The sequence below is a fragment of the Calypte anna genome, chromosome 9 (genome assembly GCF_003957555.1).
Source record: "Calypte anna isolate BGI_N300 chromosome 9, bCalAnn1_v1.p, whole genome shotgun sequence".
Lineage (NCBI taxonomy): Eukaryota > Metazoa > Chordata > Aves > Apodiformes > Trochilidae > Calypte > Calypte anna.
The window spans coordinates 7,743,417-7,762,155 of record NC_044255.1 but is presented as its reverse complement, the minus strand read 5'-3'; the positions used below and the strand labels follow the sequence as shown (position 1 = coordinate 7,762,155).

The following is an 18,739-nucleotide window of genomic DNA, read 5'->3' as shown; positions in this document are numbered from 1 at the left end:
CTGCCTCTTCTTAACATCTTCCCATAGCTTTTGGCTATTTTGACCTGGGATTGACACTGGATCTACCCAGATACACTCGTATATACCTATTACATACATTAGCAACAACTCTTTACAAGCTCAACGTGCTCACATTAAGGTGAATGCAATGCATTTGCAGGCTACAAAAGGAAAGAACTTACCGAAAAGCAGCTTTGTCCATGGCCTTCTCCCCTGGGCTATGAGGGCAATTTTTACTCTGGTTCCTAGAGATGGCAGGTCCTGAGGCAGGTCCTGCTGAGCAGCTCTGTAGGGAAAACAAATGTCAAGAAATCAGGGCAACACCCCCTTGCATTTCCCATGCCTCCCCCTATAGGGGCTGTTTCATCCAAACATCCAGACAAACACCCAACTTGACCACTCTTAATTAAAATGCACTTTTTTTTTTTTTACTTAAAAGTATAGATTACTCCTCCTTGTAATCTGTGGTCTTACTGTAACTGTGAGACGAACACTCACATTTTCTCTAAAGGCTCAAACAGATGTAGCCTCTAGTGGGGGCTATAAAAGAGAAATATTTTTCCCTGCAGGGCAAGTGTGTTCCTGGCAGGTAACCAGATTTTTCAGTAATTTTGCAAAGCAAAACCATCTGAAGAATCTCCATTAGGAACTCTTGAACATGTTACAGTGGTTTTTTTGGGTTTTTTCCACGTACTTTCTCAACTTTTACCATCCTGCATAACTTGGGGGGTTACCTGTGTGACAGAGAGCTTCAAAAGCAAAGAGACACCACAAGCTTTCCTAAGAAAAGAATTGCCAGCTGCACACACTTTCAGCTCCTGAAATTTACAGAGAAGGGAAGGGCCAAAATTAGTTCAGGGTTAACATCCACCCAACCTATTAGGTCCTATCTGGAAACAGCATCTCCTCACTTTGTCCTTGGTAATGGAGAAAAGGAACAGAATCAGCAAAGAATGCTACAAGTAGGCAAGAGAGGCTTCCAAAAATTAATTAAATTGATGACCTCTCTTTGCTTTGCACTTTGGCATGCAAAAACATGTTTTTAGACAGAATCTTTCACTAATTGAAATTATTTCACATATGTAAAAGGAAGAAAGGAGACAATAAAGGAAGTAAAGGGAGAACAGAAGACCAGACACACTTCCACAAGCCTCTTCAGTAACACAGTAAAGAACACATGGTTTTCTTCAAAATTTTATTTCAATTTAAATTATGGGGCCAGCCAAATTTTTTTGGATAAGAAATGCATTTCCTCAGGAGAAATGAAATGCTACCACGGAAGTAGAGTTACAATTGTATACATCTCTTATTAAAAAAAAAAAAAAAGAAAAAAAAAAGAAAAAAGAAAAAAAAAAAAGGCAAACCAAAAAAATCGCTCACATTTAAATAACTTTTAGTAATATTACTAATACCCTTAAGCCTTCAAGCAGATAAGAAACCACTTCCAGGACAATAGTTTTTAATACGAAGAGCACATCAAATGAGCTTTAATTTAAATACAACTTCTTGTCGAAAGCCAACATTCAAATGTTTCCACATATTAAAAAAGTCACCATAGCCATTCTTTCCAAGGCCTAATATAGAGTAACTTCTATCCCAGTTCAAAGGTTTTCACTTCTTTCCATACAGAAATCTTTAGCACATCTACATTTTTCTAAAGAGGAATCCTTACACATCGTGGTAAGTAACTTGGCAAATAATATTTTCCTCCATTCAACTATTATAAACCAAAATACAACAGACTGTTAGTATTGAACTATCATACCAACCTCACAGAGAATCCTGCCTGCCTAAGTCACCTTCGGTAAGAGGAAGCTATTTTCTTTCCTATAGGCAAAATGAATCGATTTGCAAAGGACACATTAAGAACCTTTAAAAGACAGGTTATAATGTTAAGAGATACTTTAAATAACAGAGTGAAAACCACAGAGTTTTCTGGAGCTGACTTCCTTTGTGAAGGCTTTCAAATCAGCTTTAATGTCACTTAGGAATTTAATCTTGCTGATTGAGTGATATTTTAATTAGGAAGAGGACAGGAAGCAGCAAACATTTTCTAGAGCATTCTCCATCAGATTCAGCCATGCAGAATTTGAACTTTCAGACTCCAATCCGTAGGTTTGCTTGGTTGTGATCTTAACATTACTATATGATGGACAGACACAGTTTTAATGACATCATTTAGCTGTACTTGGTAGATTTCTTTTGTATGGTCACAGTAACAAAAACATGGTGCAAAATTAGTTGTGGTTTCTTGTTTTTTTATAAATACTGATAGCTTGCAGCATTAAAGAACAAAATCAACAAAATCAAGTAATTTTGTTACCCCAGGACATGAAATTGTTTCTTGAACTTGGAGGGAATTAAATAATTCACTTTTACAACTCCTACACTGAGTTATTTACTGTAAGAAAGAAATGATGCACTGCAGGCTCCTCTGAAGTAAAAGAAATCAATATTAATTGAGCTTAATCTTTGCCATTTGCAGAGCTGGTGAGCACAATCTTAGTTTAACTCAATAAGGCCAATATTATTCTGTGAGAATGTAATACTAAGGGTTCCAGTTCTCTATTTCAGCCTAACCTAACTGATGGCACCCCATTAGATGAGTGAGTACAAAGAATTTGCTTGTTTTTTCCTTTTAATGCTGCCATACTTAAGATTGTTAAATCAGCATTTCCATGTGATCTGAAGTATTCAATTATATATGAGCATTCATTCTGCAAAACTTAATATTAGGTAATAGTTACAGACTAATACAATAACATTCCTCTGCTGTACAAATTAAATCATATTTTAAAGAAATGAGCAGCCTAGGAGTTATATACAAAAGAAACCAGCAAGCATTGTTGAAATGAAATGCAAAATGTCACTGCTAGGTCTACTGTCTGAAATACCTTTAAAGTAAAATTAACAAAACCCCTTAGAACATATTTCCAAGTTTACAAGTCAATTCTCAGAAAAATCAAATCATGTCAAAAAAAATTCTATAAAGCAGTGAAAGGTATATATACATTTTCCTTATGAACCTTGAGATTTCACTCTTTTGAAGGTTGCTAAGTTTCAATCTCAGTTTATTTGCAAGACAACTGTTTATCCCAATAAGCTTACATCTTGGATACATCTCCCCTTTGATTACAAATAAAGCACTGCACATTTTTATTTTTTTTAAATCAAGGCATATATCTTATACTATGGTGCCAGGTATGCACAGGTCACATTGTGCTCATATCTCAAACAAGGTAAGTGCAAACATACAGATTTATTCAGATTTGCAAGCATGCAACCTGTTACTTAACTACATTAATACCTTCTCTCCTAAACCAAACTAGTATCTATATGTTTGCTTTCACGAACCTAGAATCTTTCCTTTCAGGACTCCTAAAACAAGCAGTGTCTTCGAATTCTGAAATGACACAAATATCAAGAAAGTCCACATTGTGCAAGAAAGCAGCAGCTATGTTTTTCAACTTGGACTAAAAAAGAAAAGAGAAAAACAAAAAACCGTTCACTGAACAGCAGATTAGCAGTAATGTTCCTCATGAATTGATAAGAGTGCCTGATGCTGAATATCTAACAGCAAATGCTGAATTTGGGTTTAATATTTTAAGGGTTTATTGGAGATTAAGCTTCTTGCTGTGCTGGTCTCTTCAAATCCCTGATCTGTTTAACTAAATAGGTCTTCTCATCATTAAATTGTTCATCCTCGGTCCTGTCATTCTGAAACTTGCTGAGGAACTCAATAAGTTTGGTCTGGTTCTTTAGAAGGATGTCTAATATAGGCTGTGTCTTGTTAGGATTGGCTACAAACACCTGCAAGAAAATAAAAGGCATTTAGCATAACAGTAAGAAGAAAAAGGCCAAGTTAAAAAAACAAAACCTATCGAACGGAGCAGTGATAATAACTTAAAATCATATTTAATTTATTCTGTATTCCAGTCTCTATAAAAAAACCTGAATAAATTCAAGTTTTAAAATAAAATTACTCCAAATTTTTAGTAGTATAGAAGTTGAACCCCAGTACCAAATAAATTCAGTTTGTGGGAGATGATCAGCTACAACACTGCAGAAACCACAGAACATGCTTCTGTTAAATTCTGTAGCAAATGCATAGTTTCATATTATAGAACACCTGAAGGCTTACTGAAAACTTTTATACCTCAAACTGCATCTCCAGGCTCCTAGCTATTTGCTTGTCTGCTGCAAAGTCAGAAGATGTGTTAAGATGTACAACATGCAATTTAGGCTATGAAATTTAGGTCACTTGACTACAATACTGCTGTCCTTCATGAATCATGATATCATGTAGCCTGATAAAAACACTTGAACTTCAAGATGCTTCATGATTTCACATAAAATCTTACTGCAATCCATCTTCCTCAACCCCAAGATTTTCTGAGAGATAACACATATGACAATCAGATGAAAGTCTCCACAAGCCTAAAAAATTTTCAGAAGATGCAAAGGTAACTGCTATTTGTGAAGATGGAACTTAACGGCCAACATGAACCTTCTCTTTATTTAAACACTTAGCAGACAACAAGATAGGCTTTACTGAGGCACAACTTAGTAGTTTATTCAATTAAAAAGCTTCTGGTGGGGTTCTTTAGTTCTTTGTGACATTGTGGGCTTTTTTTAGACATACCTTAAACACATGAAAGGCCTCAAACTGAATGTTACGACTCTTGTCTCGTAGAAGGTTCATCATTAGTTTGAGATTTTCTGGTTTACTGATGTACTTCGTCATAATTGTGAAGTTGTGTCTGTCCAATAACAATTCACCAAGAAGCTAAAAGTGGAAAAAAAGGCCAAACGAAAAAGTTACTGACACTGAATGTTCGACAACTTTTTCTTAAGTGCTTTCAAACACACTGAACAGTTGACACCAGTCTGTAAATATAATAACACTAGAACTCAAGTGTAAGTATTTTAAGTGTAAGCTGCATTTTACTCGTATTTTGAGGGGCCAATTTCTCCTTTTTCTCAAAAAGTGAAAACTTGCCTTTTTTTCCCCCCGTTGTTACGGGGTGGAACTGAAAGAAAATTCTTTCATTCTTTTTTCTTCCATGATTTTATGAAAGGGTTATTAGACATTGTACCAGGCTGCCCAGGGAACTGGTCAAGTCAGTATCCCTGGATGTATTTAAGAGATTTGTAGATGTGGCCCTGAGGGACACGATCTTAAAGGTCTTTACAAGCAAAAGGATTCTCTGATTTGTTACATTTATACAGAAGCTATCCCTTGCCAGTAAGAATGTAGCTTTTTAAAACAAAACAACCCAAACAAACAAGCAAAAAAATACTGGCAAAAAGAATTAGTTCTTCAAAAGAGAAGTATTTACACTTCTTTTGTTTCTTTGTTCAGAAGGGAATAAACGGATATGCCCTGCAACCACCACTGGACTGAAGAAAACTATCTGATCCAAACAATTAAGATAGGAAAAATGAAAATAAGCGCTATCCAAGACAGCTACTGAAGCTATTTCAATTAAATTCAGCCTGCCCTGAAAGTAAAGGAATTCTTTAACTTTGCATTTAGGAAGAAAATAAAATTGTCTTACCTTAAGTGACTGTCTCTTTGTCACATAATTTTCCGAATGAAGTAACTTCTCGTATTCACTGAAGAACTAAACACACATAAAGTGAAAGGTTAGGACTTACCCAAGTGTCATACACATCCTTCTTCCAGATGATTATAACCAACTGGAGAATATGCAATCCCATAATAAAAATATAAATACAATCTGAGATCTCAGCAGGTTCCTGTAAGTCAATGTTGTTTAAACACCACAAACGCTTTAAAAAATTTTTTGCATATGCTTTTAGGAGATTTTAGTATTTAGATTGCAATGTGGTGAAAGTAGTTATTATTTCTTAAATTACAATAGCTCCTGGCACTGAATATAGTTCATTAATTTCAGGAGTCCCCAGCAGGTGGAGGAGGGGTATGTTGTATTCTTCGGTTGTTAGGGGTTAACACAGACACAGACAAAGAAAAGACAAGGAAAGGGTTCCCTCTAGCGGAAAAATCAGATCTGGTTTTCACAGAACTAGCTATCCATCACCTGGTATTTTTACAACTTTTACATCCAACAATAAGGTCTCGATTTTCACTGTTTGACAGAAATTACTGTAAGTTCAATTGACTTAATATTGTGTGTAAATTCCCATAAAGAAAGCTAAACAAGGAGTGAAAATACTGATTTTTTTCATGGAAGACACATAGCACTAGAAAACTCTGAACATTAAAAAGTATCTGCTCACCCTATCATAGTGCTGTTCCAAAAATTCTGCACTTAGCAACTTGTGCCTTGTAAGCAAATCCTGTAAAAAAGCACAAAACCAATATTGTCGCTATGATATTAAACAGCAGATACACATTATCATTAAACAATGAGTAAACAAAAGACATCTGATAGAAAACTCTGCTGTTTCATTAAGAAAATTTAGGACATGAAGACAGTTAACTGGACATTGCTAAGGGTCTTGGCATCAGTTAGGAAAGGTCTGCTCTGTGTTATGTTAATCTACACAGGGAATGTTCACTGAGCTACGCCATCTATGGCTCAAGACTGTCTGCACACAACTGTATACAACCAAGGTTAACACCCACTATTTAATACTGATCAATATGCTTATAGTCCCATCCCTGGTTGTTTTAGGATAATGAAAAATTCCCCCAAAAAAGCATGAGCACCAAAGTTTCAGAACAGAATGAAAAGGACTTTGTTCACTTCAGGAGTCAGGGACACAGAATTAAAAGCCCCTGACATGGAGTAGTACACCTGTTCAGCTAAAGCACAATGATTTAAATCTTGCTTTCTATAATAAAATTTATTTAGTATGCAGTATATTTATTTAACAGCATACCCATTCACATCACACCTATTTTTTTTCCCTCTCTGTAGGCTTGTGTTTTGCCCAAGAAAGTAATACACAACATCTGGGTTCACACAGCAGAGAAGTACAAAAACAGTAATTCAAGAGCTGTAGGGAAATTACCTTGAATGTAGCAAATGCATCTGAAGCAATGTCAAACGTTGACATTTCCACGTATCTGAAGAAATCATAGAATTGTTCTGACCACAAGATTATTTTAGCAAGTGGTTCATGCCTGATGCATTCTCTAAGCATTATTCCACAATTTAGAGCAATTTCTGGAGATTCGTACCTATTTCATAAAAAAAACAAAAAACAACAACAAAAAACCCCCACAAAGATTCATTATAAATACTTTCAGAAGTTAACATTGCAACACCACATCACTCATTGGTTTTCAGTGCTATTGACTAAACACAAATACAAAATATTAGAGGTACTTATGTCTACATCATACTCTACTTTTAAATACCTCTATGAAATACTACTGAAGTAATTACCAGTTGAATGCCAAATTACAGTGAATATAAATTACTTCCAAAAACTAAGAAACAAGACTAAAAATCGTTTCTTCATACTCAAAATCAGTTTTCTGTTTTTATATTGATGTGATTGTAGACATTTGGAAAAGCAGTGATTTCTGTCTCTAAACAGCAATTTACATAAAGCTATCCACAATATGAGCACACCTCTGTAATAAGGGACATAAATTCCTGTCTCCTCTTTCATGAAACCATTTTTCAGCAGCACTGGCTACTCTGTTACACTGCACAGGCTTCAAGCTTGAAAATAAGCAGCAGCCTCCTCTGATTTTAAGGACAATTTGAACTTGTTCTCTGTGTCTGAGTCTTTATCACCTTGTAATATTAAAGTCAATAAGGGTAATTAAATGCCCACTTCAAATACCTTGACTTATATGTTTTTCAATGATCCTTGTCAGAATAATGGTCTCTGAAAAAATGACAAACTTAGACTAAAAAATAGGACAAATGTGTTACAGCCCTCAGTCATATACCAAAGACAGCATGCTGACAAAATAATTTTATCTCTATGCACCTCAAATGTCTATGCTTTCTTTTGTATCTTATTTTGAGGAAATATTGAATCAGTATTTCCTTGTGTTATTCCACAATTAGTAATAATTTTGTCCCTCTACCATTTTGTCCCTCTACATCTCACTTCCTCCCAACACCAGATCTGTAATGCAGGGGGGAAAAAAGCCCAGTTAAGCACTACTGTCATCATCTTGCATTCATATGAACTGAAGCAAACTAGCCCTGACCCTTTGGAATGAGCATGAAACTAAAAGATGTATAATTCCTGCTTTCTCCACAGAGAAGCTTCTTGTAGCTTACAAAATTAAGTAAATACAGAGACATTAAAATAAAATAGACAAATTCACCATGTATGTCAGTTATGTTGATCAGCATCTCTAATGACTGCTTTGAACTAGCAGGAAAGGAAAGGAAAAAAAACGATGTTTCCTGTTTATATGTTAAATCTATACTCAATATGGCCACATCTCAGTGCTACCACCATTACATAGGCAAGTATCACACTGAGAAAGCAGAACTGTTTTATACATCCTCTAGATAACCCAGTAGGTGGAGTTAGTACTGATCATTGCAGTAAGCTTACTCAGTAGCCTCAACACAAATTATAAAACTAGTATTTCAAATAGCTGCATTTTTAAATGGTTTATTAATGTCTGATGAACTCGTTGATCCCAAAATAACACACTGGAATTGCAATTTCCAGGACTTTCCTAATTAATGCTATTAGAAACATGAGTAATTCTTTATGAACAGAGAAGGCACATTCTCAGGGTTTTTAAAATCTTATTTTAACATGAAAATGTTAACACCACCTTTCTGCCTTCCAGTTCAAGATCTACAGCTCTACACGTGCAACCATGGACTCAGTATGGATTGATTCTCCAATATCCAGAACACCAGAGAATAGAGGAAGAAACAGCCATCTGGCATGTACCATATGCTCCAAATCATTCTTTGTTTGGTCAAGTTTGAGTAGGTGGATTTGTGTCACAACAAGAATACAAATCACTATGAATAAAAATCTAAGGTCAAACTATAGGGGCAGAACAGAAAAAAGTGGGTAGGGCATAAAAGTGGAAATTAGAATGGTTAGAGGAAAAACCAAACCAAAACAAGCCAGCCTTTAACTCCTGATGAAGGAGTAAATTGACAATGAAATAGTTTAAATAGGACCAAATAATATTTGGAAACGATAATGTCTGCACTACCCCAGTAAAAGTATTTTAGGTTACTAACAGATCTCAGTTTTCAGTCATATTTCATGCAAAAGTACATTTCTGGCAGTTGATTACTCAAATTTTCTTTCAGGTAGGGGAATTACAGGCCCCTAAACAAACAAACAAACCAAACTTCTTCATGTAAACAATTGTTTGTTCTTTGCAGTGTACATACCCTTTTAACAGCATGAACAATATATTCTGTTGAGTGCAGATGTATTCAACTGTGGGAGTTCTTGTACCAATTTGCCTTCTGAGAATGTTGTTGAAAATTTGAGCAACATCTTTTTTGCCCTGTCAGAAACATTAGGAGTTAAACACAGAACATTCAAATCCACCAGGCAAGTAAAAATATCACCATCTTCTCATGCATTCATACAGTGCAAGTTCTGCAGTTCAGTCAGCCTCTGTACTCTGATCTTCAATAGATCAAATATTCTGTTTCTTTCTGCTCACTTCAAATACCCCACAGTACTCAAAACATTACACCATGCTGCAGCCAGATCACAGGTAATTTGCCTTAAGCAGTAAAGCCAGCTGATGTTTCATCAGATACTTTTATGTAGCATTACTCTCCTAGGCTTGTTTTATACTTGGTTTTGCTAATAATGTAACTTTTTAACTGGACTCTTGCCTGAAAGTGTGTTTCTCCAATAGTCCATTACCCTCTCCCCTTGCCCAGGAGCCCCTCAGCGCAATCATCCACTGACCCAAAACGCAATCTCACTTTTTTTAAATGGGCAAAAGCAGTATGAATAAGACCAGGATACTGGAAGTCAGCACAGATTATAAGCAAGAATAATGCACAAGGAAAACACCACACATTATGCAAGGAGCTGGAGATGTTATCCTTGTTGAAGATATATATACATCTTTTTATTTTGTTTGTCAGATCATAGCTAAAGATGACAAACTGGTATGGACAACTAACAAAAAGATGATTACAAATGTCATGCACTTTTTACTGTCATTCACATGCACTATTTAAAAGCCAAATTTCTGAAATTAACTTCCTATTTTGGATTGCCACAAAGACAACTTTCTAAGAGCTACCACATCTAATCCAGAAAAAGAGTGGGAAAACCTGTACTAATCCTGCACTTGCAAATAAAGGCATGTTAAGCAGCTCCACCTGAAGGTTCCCTGCATGATATACACAAAACCCCTCTGTAGATCATGTTTCATGACAACCTCCAGCTGTAGTGTAACTGCCCTGAGTAGCACCAGCAAACTTTTGAGCAAAATGCAAGGCATATTTAATCAGGAAGAATTTTTAAAATAACAGCAATTTTCCAGAACTATTTGAGTTTTCTAATCAATGTCAGGATTGCATAAGAAAAAATACTGAATGTTTATAAAAACGTAGGAGGACTGTGTTTTACAAATGGCATGTTTGTGCATTACCATGGACAGTTTTGTTAAATGTTGTTTTCAGAATATAAGAGTTTGTTTGTGAACATTCTTTTTTCTCAATTACAATTCCATTGAAAGCAAGCCCAAAGCAGCACCAGAATTCTTTGTTCTGAAATGAGTAGAGCAGTGTTTCCAGAAACTGCTTTACTCAAACTCCACATAATATAGTCATCAGCTCTCATTCACTAACACTGCCAACTTTGCATTGGATCCCACAATTTGCTTTGGATTCACCAGCAAGAATAGCATTTCCTTATTATGCACATAATTGAAGCAACAGTGGTACACAGTAATACCAAAGGCATTGTTAGAAGGATGCATTACAAAGTGATCTCATGGCCTAACAAGGGCAACCAGACACTGAACCTTGTGCCAATAGTCACGGCTGCAAGAGGTGAGAGGGAGACTGTGCTGGCATTGTCTTCTGAGCAGGAGGATTCAGGCTTCCTTACGCAGAAAGCTTTTTTGTTTGGTTTGTTGTTCATTTTTTAACAAAAAAAAACCCAAGTTGCATAAGGGATACCATCTGTCCTACAGACATACTGGTGCAAATCAGCACAGAGACACCTGGTGAGGTGTAAGACTGCTAACTAGATGGTTGTGTTGATAGCTTGACTTGGAAAACATACAGAAAAGGATATAATTTTAAACAGGCCTTTATATACAGCAGGGTCTGGATAGTCAAAGTAGCTCTTGATTAAAACATTACATGTTATTTTTTAATTCTACTTCATCCATTTCTTAGTTTTCACCATAGTATACAGATACAAACACACTTGAGACAGTTGAAGAGTTAGAGGGAACAGTCCCTGCCTATCAATGAACTGATTATTCCTGTTCTACAAGGAAACCTTCAAGAATGAGAGTGAAGCTCTTAACACACAAAACATTTATGTTTACTTTACTGTTGAATGACCTGAAGCTGTGATGGGGCACTAGAAGGAATAAATGCTGGACCAACAGGAAATCAAGTTTGTATATCTATGAAGAAATCTTCTGTGATGCAGTAAACCCCCAACCATAATTAGAGATATCAAAAGAACATCTGATCAAGTTTGTAACAGCTGGGAAGCTACTGCAGGAGCTACCTCCACTAATAACTGGGCTGAGTAAACACCAAGCTGATAAGAATCTCGAGGTCAGCAGAAACCAGATGACGTTTCATGACTTCCTTTCTTCAGCAATTAAAGGCCATCACATTTCAGCATTCCCTCCCAGCTTTCCCAGGTCTCCTTGCTTATTTAACAACCTGAATGTTTTATGTTTGGTATAAACAGTTATGTGGGTAGGGAAAAAATACCACCATAATTATAATTAAACACACATCAGAGGGAGTTATGGGTGGAGTGGAGGGGAGAGAATAAAGCCATTGTTTTGGGAATTTCATACTACAATAGGGCTTTAAATTCTTGTGTTTGCAATGTGAACAACTTGTTTATGAACAATATTGTTTTTAGGCAACCTTAAGTGGGATGGTCTTTATGGTCAAGGCTGTGGAGTGAGAAACATGGGGTTTGGCTCTTTTCCCAGACAACTATATGCTTCTTGGAGGACCTCAAAAAATAGGAAAACCTCAATCATAACTGAAGAGGGTGATTTTTCACTATAGCACTGAGAAGGTAAATTATTCTACATGATGTGGTGACAAATGCCAGAAAGAGGTTTGTATAGAGATATGTTTGAATGCAAATTAAGTATTGCTATTTTTAAGCAACCAACCGTGCTTGGGTTTGGTTTTTTATTTAATAAACAGAAAACAGATGAGGAAAACAGAGAAAATGTTGCATCATTTGTTTCTAAAGGAGAGAAATACTGAGCTGACACTAAAACCAACAAGCTTTACCACAAAGATTTTAAATTCTTCGTAAATGTAACAATAATTTTCTTATTTTTTCCCAGTAATTTAATGAGATGAGAATATAGACATGCCTTATAGCATATATTGACTATGATATTACTACTAAAGGATTAATCCTTTGTGTACAAAACAATTAAGAACTCTTCCATAATTTTAACTGAATGGGTACCATCACAATTACAGGTTTATTCTGCTTCAGTTTTGTGTGGTTTATTTGCCTAAATTCACAAATATCATGTTCAATATTTGCCTTATTTTCTAAGAATTTGGAACAAGGAGTTTTCTTTCTAATGATTTTGTACCAGCCAGAAATAAAAAAGCTGAAGACTGGAAGACATCTTAACCAGTGGTTACTTTTAACATACACATTTTACACATACACATTTTAACATACACAATTTAAATAAAATCAAACTTATTTTCTTACCTCAAAATCAATTAGCTGCAAGTCAGCTACTAGGGTACTAAGAAGACCACTGTTGTACAGCTCTTGAGCAAGCTGGGCCACAGCTTCTGTCTGTGGTTCTTTTTCATTTGTGCCATACAAGATTTCCTTCATGGCAACAAGGTTTTTTGAGACCTCCTCAGTGGCCTATAGAAAATGGGAAAAGAATACTGTTAGAGTACAATGACATTTGTTTTTTAACTGTACACTCTATTATTCTTGTAATCTGCATAGTTCCATTAAGGGGAAAAAAATAATCAGGAAACAACAACTTGTTAAAAAAATAATCTATAATCATTCTGCAAATAAGAATAACATTTGTTATATGTTACTTTGAAAAGAAAAAAAACCTAAAAGCAGAGGCAAGAGAAACAATTTATTTGTCAAGTTACCACAAGTAAAAAGATCTCTTCCTTTTTATCACCTTTAAACTTCCCATGCAGAAATTCCTTAAACAATAGCAACAGAATAAAAAGAACCCAACAAAATTTCTGTTCTACAAAAGAGAGGCACTCAAGATCAGACTGAAAAACATGACCTGGAGACACATGCCTGTCTCTAGTGAACTACTCAGAGACCAAACGTACCCCTCCTACAGATTTTGCACTTATCAGACTTTCTCAAAGGCAAGGCTCCCATTCCTGCCAGTAGGGATGAAAGTTTTCCTTTCCAAATAACAAATCCTCAAAGAGAACCTCCCTTATTAACTCTGTATACAAGAATAAACTGGCAAATGGACGCAGAAAGAGGTGCACTCAAAAGAACACAGTGATACATGAGACAAATAAAAAGTCCAAGATGTTTCTCATTTGAAATCCATTCTATAGAAGAGAGATAAGGCTGATCTCTCACTTAAGGAAGCCAGTGCAAGGAATTCCTATGTTGCCATGATGAACTAAAGCAACACTGAGCAGTGGAAACACTTAAATCATGAATAAAACTTAGTAAAAAAATAAAAATCCACAAGAATGCTTTTAAACACCCACTTCTGACTCAAAGCACAGTTATCTTGAAGAAAAAATAACTACTCCTTTCAAGATACATGTATGTGGCTTGGGGACAAACTGCTGAAAATTATCATCAAAAATAGCTGGTTTGATTATGCTCTCTTAGTTCTTTATGTGCCTAAAAAGTATGAATGGTTCAGTAATCACATGAACCTGCCAACAAAGTATGCATACATGTAAAACTAATAAAGTGAAAAAATTATCACTCTTTCAGGATATTGCCTGTCTTTTAAAAGGGTACTTTAAAAGATTTTTCATTTGTGCATTAAACCCAGAGAGGCTTAAGATAAGCATGACCCATGCACTACTCAAGTGGAAGCCATTCCAGCTTTGCTAGGTATGCAAGTAGGGATTCCATGACCTTTAAGGAGGCTCTGGATCATTTTTAGCTCCTCCATAACCTTCCAGTCTCTGCTGCCTCCCTCCTCTTACTAAGTGCTGTTCCTAGTCCCAGTTGTCTCCTCCTTAATTGAAATTCCGAAGGATTTTCTGTGCACTGTTAGTAAGACAGCAAGCAGCAGGTGCTTGATAAGACTGATTAGATTCATGACAGCTCCTGAAGACACAAAATGAAAAAGTGGGCTCACCATATTGTAGCAGTACCACACCACACAACTGCTCTATTTCTTTAAAATTCAGAAGAAATATCTCTTTAGTGGGAAAAGAACAGGAACATCTGTCAAATGTGGAGATACGAAGAGACACGTTTGAAGCACAGCTACCAAGAAAAGAGGAAGCAGCAATAAGAATTCTGTTGCAGTTTGTCCCTGCACATTAATTTTGAAAGCAAGATGAAAGAGGAAGAAAGGCAGAGGTTTGAGTAGACACTTATTTTAAGTAAGATGGTGGCAATGCTGAGGGTATGCCTGCAATTACAAAGAATGCCAGTGGAAAACATTTCATACCCAAACCCCAGAAAAGAGAATGAGCCTAGCTAAACTTTAATAATCACACCTGTAGGCTCCCTCCCTTACTACCATGCCAAGAAAGATGCTAGTAATAGAATATTTAAAAAACAGACAAGAAAATACACTCTTTCCAAACATTTTTTGTTTGTGTGGTTTGTTTGTTTGGTTAAAAAAAAGCCTTCTGGCCTAACAGGAACATACAACTCAGTAAGTAGAAGAAAAGACACCAGGACAGCTGCTATTCACAGCTGTCAAGAACCTCTGAATGTGCCTCACTTGAACTTGGAATGAAATACAGCTTGAGTGGTGATGGCTGGAGACACAGAACAGCTCACATTGGAAGGCACCTCAGAGGATCCCCAAGGTCTGACCACCTCCTCAAGGAGGGGCAACCTCAAAGTCCTACCAGGCTCATGGTCAGCCCTGCTCTGAACAGTTCCACGGATGGATGCTCCACAACCTCTACAGTAGTCTGACCAGCTTCATAATGAAAAGGCACTTGCTTATAGCACTTTAGCTTAGGCCAAATTGTCATTTTTGGATACACACAGAAAAACGAGGGTTTCTGCAAGTATTATTTCAATAAGCGAGGTCTTTTGATGCACTATACTTCCTTTCAATATGACATTTATTTATTCCCTCCTTTTCTGCTTCTACAGCTTCTAAAATATCAACAAGAACTAGAAATAGGCTCTTACAAACTTGTTATACAGTCTTTCTACTCTTCTATATTCCATGGACTCTCTAATATATTCCAAACGCATGTTGTGTAAAGCTGGTTTTGTCATTTCAGACACAGACTGGACTTTATACCTGAAAATATAATGCTACACTTACTATCAATGTCAAGAGCGAACTGAAAAACTAGTAAAAAACCCCAAGACATACAAAAGAAAGCTAGGCAGTATTATTTGCAGGATTTCCTTAGCTACTGAGTTCTAAATAATTGGCTAATGTCCTGCCTTCTTTCAACAGAAAAACAAATAATCCCTGGAGACCAATAAAAATGCACAATGAATTGCACCCACGACGAATGGGATAGTGAAATTAACAATCAGACCCTATGTAAAGAAAAATAGACATTCTAATATAATATATGAGCAGGCATATATATATTTATATACCAAGTTTATATGCACACAGAATATTTACTGTATATAATATATAATCTGTGTAAATTCTACATGTGGTATATTTTACATAATATTATTTATGTATAAAAATAGGTAACCTATGTAGATATACCCATCGTAAGTAACAAACACCATTTTATCAATTCTGTTTTGTTTTAATTTCAAAACACTTTAAAAATCCATAGATCTCTCTAAATATACCATTACCTACATCAGAGCCACTAGTTTATTTTAAAGGTCAAAAACGTTTAGGTTATTTTTCAGCAGACATCTAGCAGGACAGTATCACTAAAGAGCTAAGGTCAATTAGAAGAGAAGCTTGTCTTCTCACTCATTACTTCCAGAAAACCCATTTGTACCTTTGGAGTACCAGCCCCAGCAGGCAAGGCAAATTACTTAACCTTTAGCCTTCTTCCAATCACTAATTAATCATACACACATGCTTGACAAATTTTAGATGTTGCTGCTTTGTAAATGACAGTGTTAACTCACTGAATGAAATCTAATCTATGCTTATGAAAACAGGACATTATTATTACACATGGACAGCTGAATCAAAATATCTTATTGCTCTGTCCCACCCACCCAGTATGTACAGCTCATTGGATAGAGCTGGGAAGTCAGAGAGACCCAACCATGCCTGCAATACTCAACCTGATGGGTTAACAACATGGCTGCAACAATCACCTGAAAGCCCAAACCAGAGCTGTTCTGAGTGGGTTAACCCAAGGTCAGAGGGTAGGGAAGAACAAGTTTATTACTTGAGTAAATATTTACCTTCACAACAGTAAACATGTGCAGCAAACCAAGTGAACTGGGAGCACTAAAATAAATGCTGATGCCAGCCAAAGAGGAGGAAGAGATCTGAGTAAGTGACTAATGGGCTAGATCAAGGGTAGGTCTAGTTTATATGACCGGCGTTTTTCTTCCTCTTCCCTTGTGCCCCCCTTTCTGAAGAAAACCCAAATAATGGGAACCTAACAGCACAGAAGACTAACATGTTTCCAGTTATACAGCACTCGACATTTCAAGTTGTCTTTCCAAAATACTAAGAAACAGGGAGCCACCACCTCTGTTCCAAGTAAAAAGCTGTGGGCAACAAGCACCTGGAGCTGTGGCACAGGACGCAGACTCAGCAGCCAGCTCACCCTTTACAGCCACTTCTCAGCTCAGCTCCCAAGCAGGTACCACAAACCTAAAGGACATTTCCAAATGACCTAGAGAATCACCTGGTAAATTTTTCTCCAGCATTCACAGAACTCAAAAAAAGGTAGCTTAACATGCAACTAGAATTCAGTTTTTGAATTGCAGATTTTTCACTTTTTAAAACAACCTTTCCAGTATTACAGGGCAGAATGTTTCATAATTAAACAAGATGCATCATGACCACTACTGTTTTACATCTTTTGCTTTGAAGAATCTCTTCCATTTTCATTATAAAGAACTTAGAGGAACACACACTGTTCGAGCTTTAAAAAAATAACAAACCTCTTACCTCCTTTGCTTTCCCTCCCTCTCATAAAAAAAAATGGGGTTTTGAACTTCAGTGGAAAAAACCCAGGTATTTGGTTCAAACAAAAGTCATTACACTTTCATTACACTTTTTTTTTCCAATTACCATTGGAAATTATTTTCCTAATTTTCTTAGAAATTTGTATTTCTAAGTGTTTTATAAAACTGCCAAAGAGAATCCTCTTTATAGTAAAAAACCTGAATATTTTCCTAACAGCACTGGGCTGCTACTGCAGAGTGGGAACTACAGTGAACTACGTATTAAAAACAAGTCCACTGTGGTACCACAGTACAAAAGTACTACTTACTCATTGGAAACTCCAATTAAATTGTGAAACATTCAGTTCACTTCAACATGTGCTGAATTGTTATAACTCAGATCTACCTGAATATTTCAAGTTCTGTATGTTCAAGATAAAAAGAAAATATGCGACTGTGTGTGCTTAATTTTAAGAAAAAAGTAGTATAGGATAAGTAAGCATTCCCTGAACCCAAAGTGGTGTCTTTACCACAAGCAGTAAACCAACATTAACCATGCTGCTTAGCCTGGGAAATTCATTGCTATTACACAATAGGATTCAAATGTACCCCCCTGGATGAAACAGTAACAATGAATCAGAAATCACTGTGAGTGAGAGACCGTATTTCATACAAGTCTAATAACTAATAAAATGGAGTTATAATAAAAAAATTACATTATTCTCTCCTTTTCCTAAAAGGTAATAATTTTTGTGCTTTATGTGAAGTTTTTCCATTTCAGTTCTACTGCTAGCCACAGGACTCATCTTTTCATCAGCACAGCATTCTTCACCAAAGGAGGCTGGGAAGTTACACTGCAGAAAGGATGTATAATAATAAAAGAGGTAGTGAAAGAAAAAAAGATGCCTAGATATTCAGATATGGGCACATAGAAATTTTTCTTCCTTTTTAATAATGGCTGCTTCTCAGACCTATGTTGTCTTGTCTATTAACTCCGAAGTTACTCCAGTCATTTCAAATAGACTGGACAGGAAGAGGGCACAAATTCAGGGTGTTTATTGAGAGCTGTACCCTCAAAGATGTGATTACTGGTCCATAAGACATTGAGGAGTTTTTTCTACCAAACCAGCAAATGATCTGAGAACCCGAGATAAACTGCTACAACCAGTCACCTTCATGGGAGTCCTGGATTGTCCACGAAAAAACTATTTCCTGAAGAATCTCTGTATGAAGATGAAGACACAAGTGTTACGAATGTTCAAATTCATCCACTGGTCTCTTTTGTGAGTAAAGAGGATGACAGAGACCAGCACTACCATATCAGTGTTGTGACTGT

General features: G+C 36.2%; 1 protein-coding gene across 5 annotated transcripts in view; it reads right to left on the bottom strand.

Annotated features, from left to right (window-relative positions):
• Positions 1 to 1,179: 1,179 nt before the first annotated feature.
• Positions 1,180 to 18,739, bottom strand: part of CAB39 (calcium binding protein 39) — a 40,151-nt gene continuing 22,591 nt past the window's right edge. For all 5 annotated transcript variants that reach the window (XM_030456060.1, XM_030456059.1, XM_030456062.1 and 2 more), the window contains 7 exons: positions 12,847 to 13,011; positions 9,324 to 9,442; positions 7,000 to 7,168; positions 6,262 to 6,321; positions 5,559 to 5,624; positions 4,643 to 4,786; positions 1,180 to 3,810 (listed from right to left, as the gene is read on the bottom strand). In XM_030456060.1, coding sequence (XP_030311920.1) covers positions 3,622 to 3,810; positions 4,643 to 4,786; positions 5,559 to 5,624; positions 6,262 to 6,321; positions 7,000 to 7,168; positions 9,324 to 9,442; positions 12,847 to 13,011 — 912 coding nt within the window. In that variant the 3' untranslated portion in view covers positions 1,180 to 3,621. The remainder of the gene's footprint in view (positions 3,811 to 4,642; positions 4,787 to 5,558; positions 5,625 to 6,261; positions 6,322 to 6,999; positions 7,169 to 9,323; positions 9,443 to 12,846; positions 13,012 to 18,739) is intronic.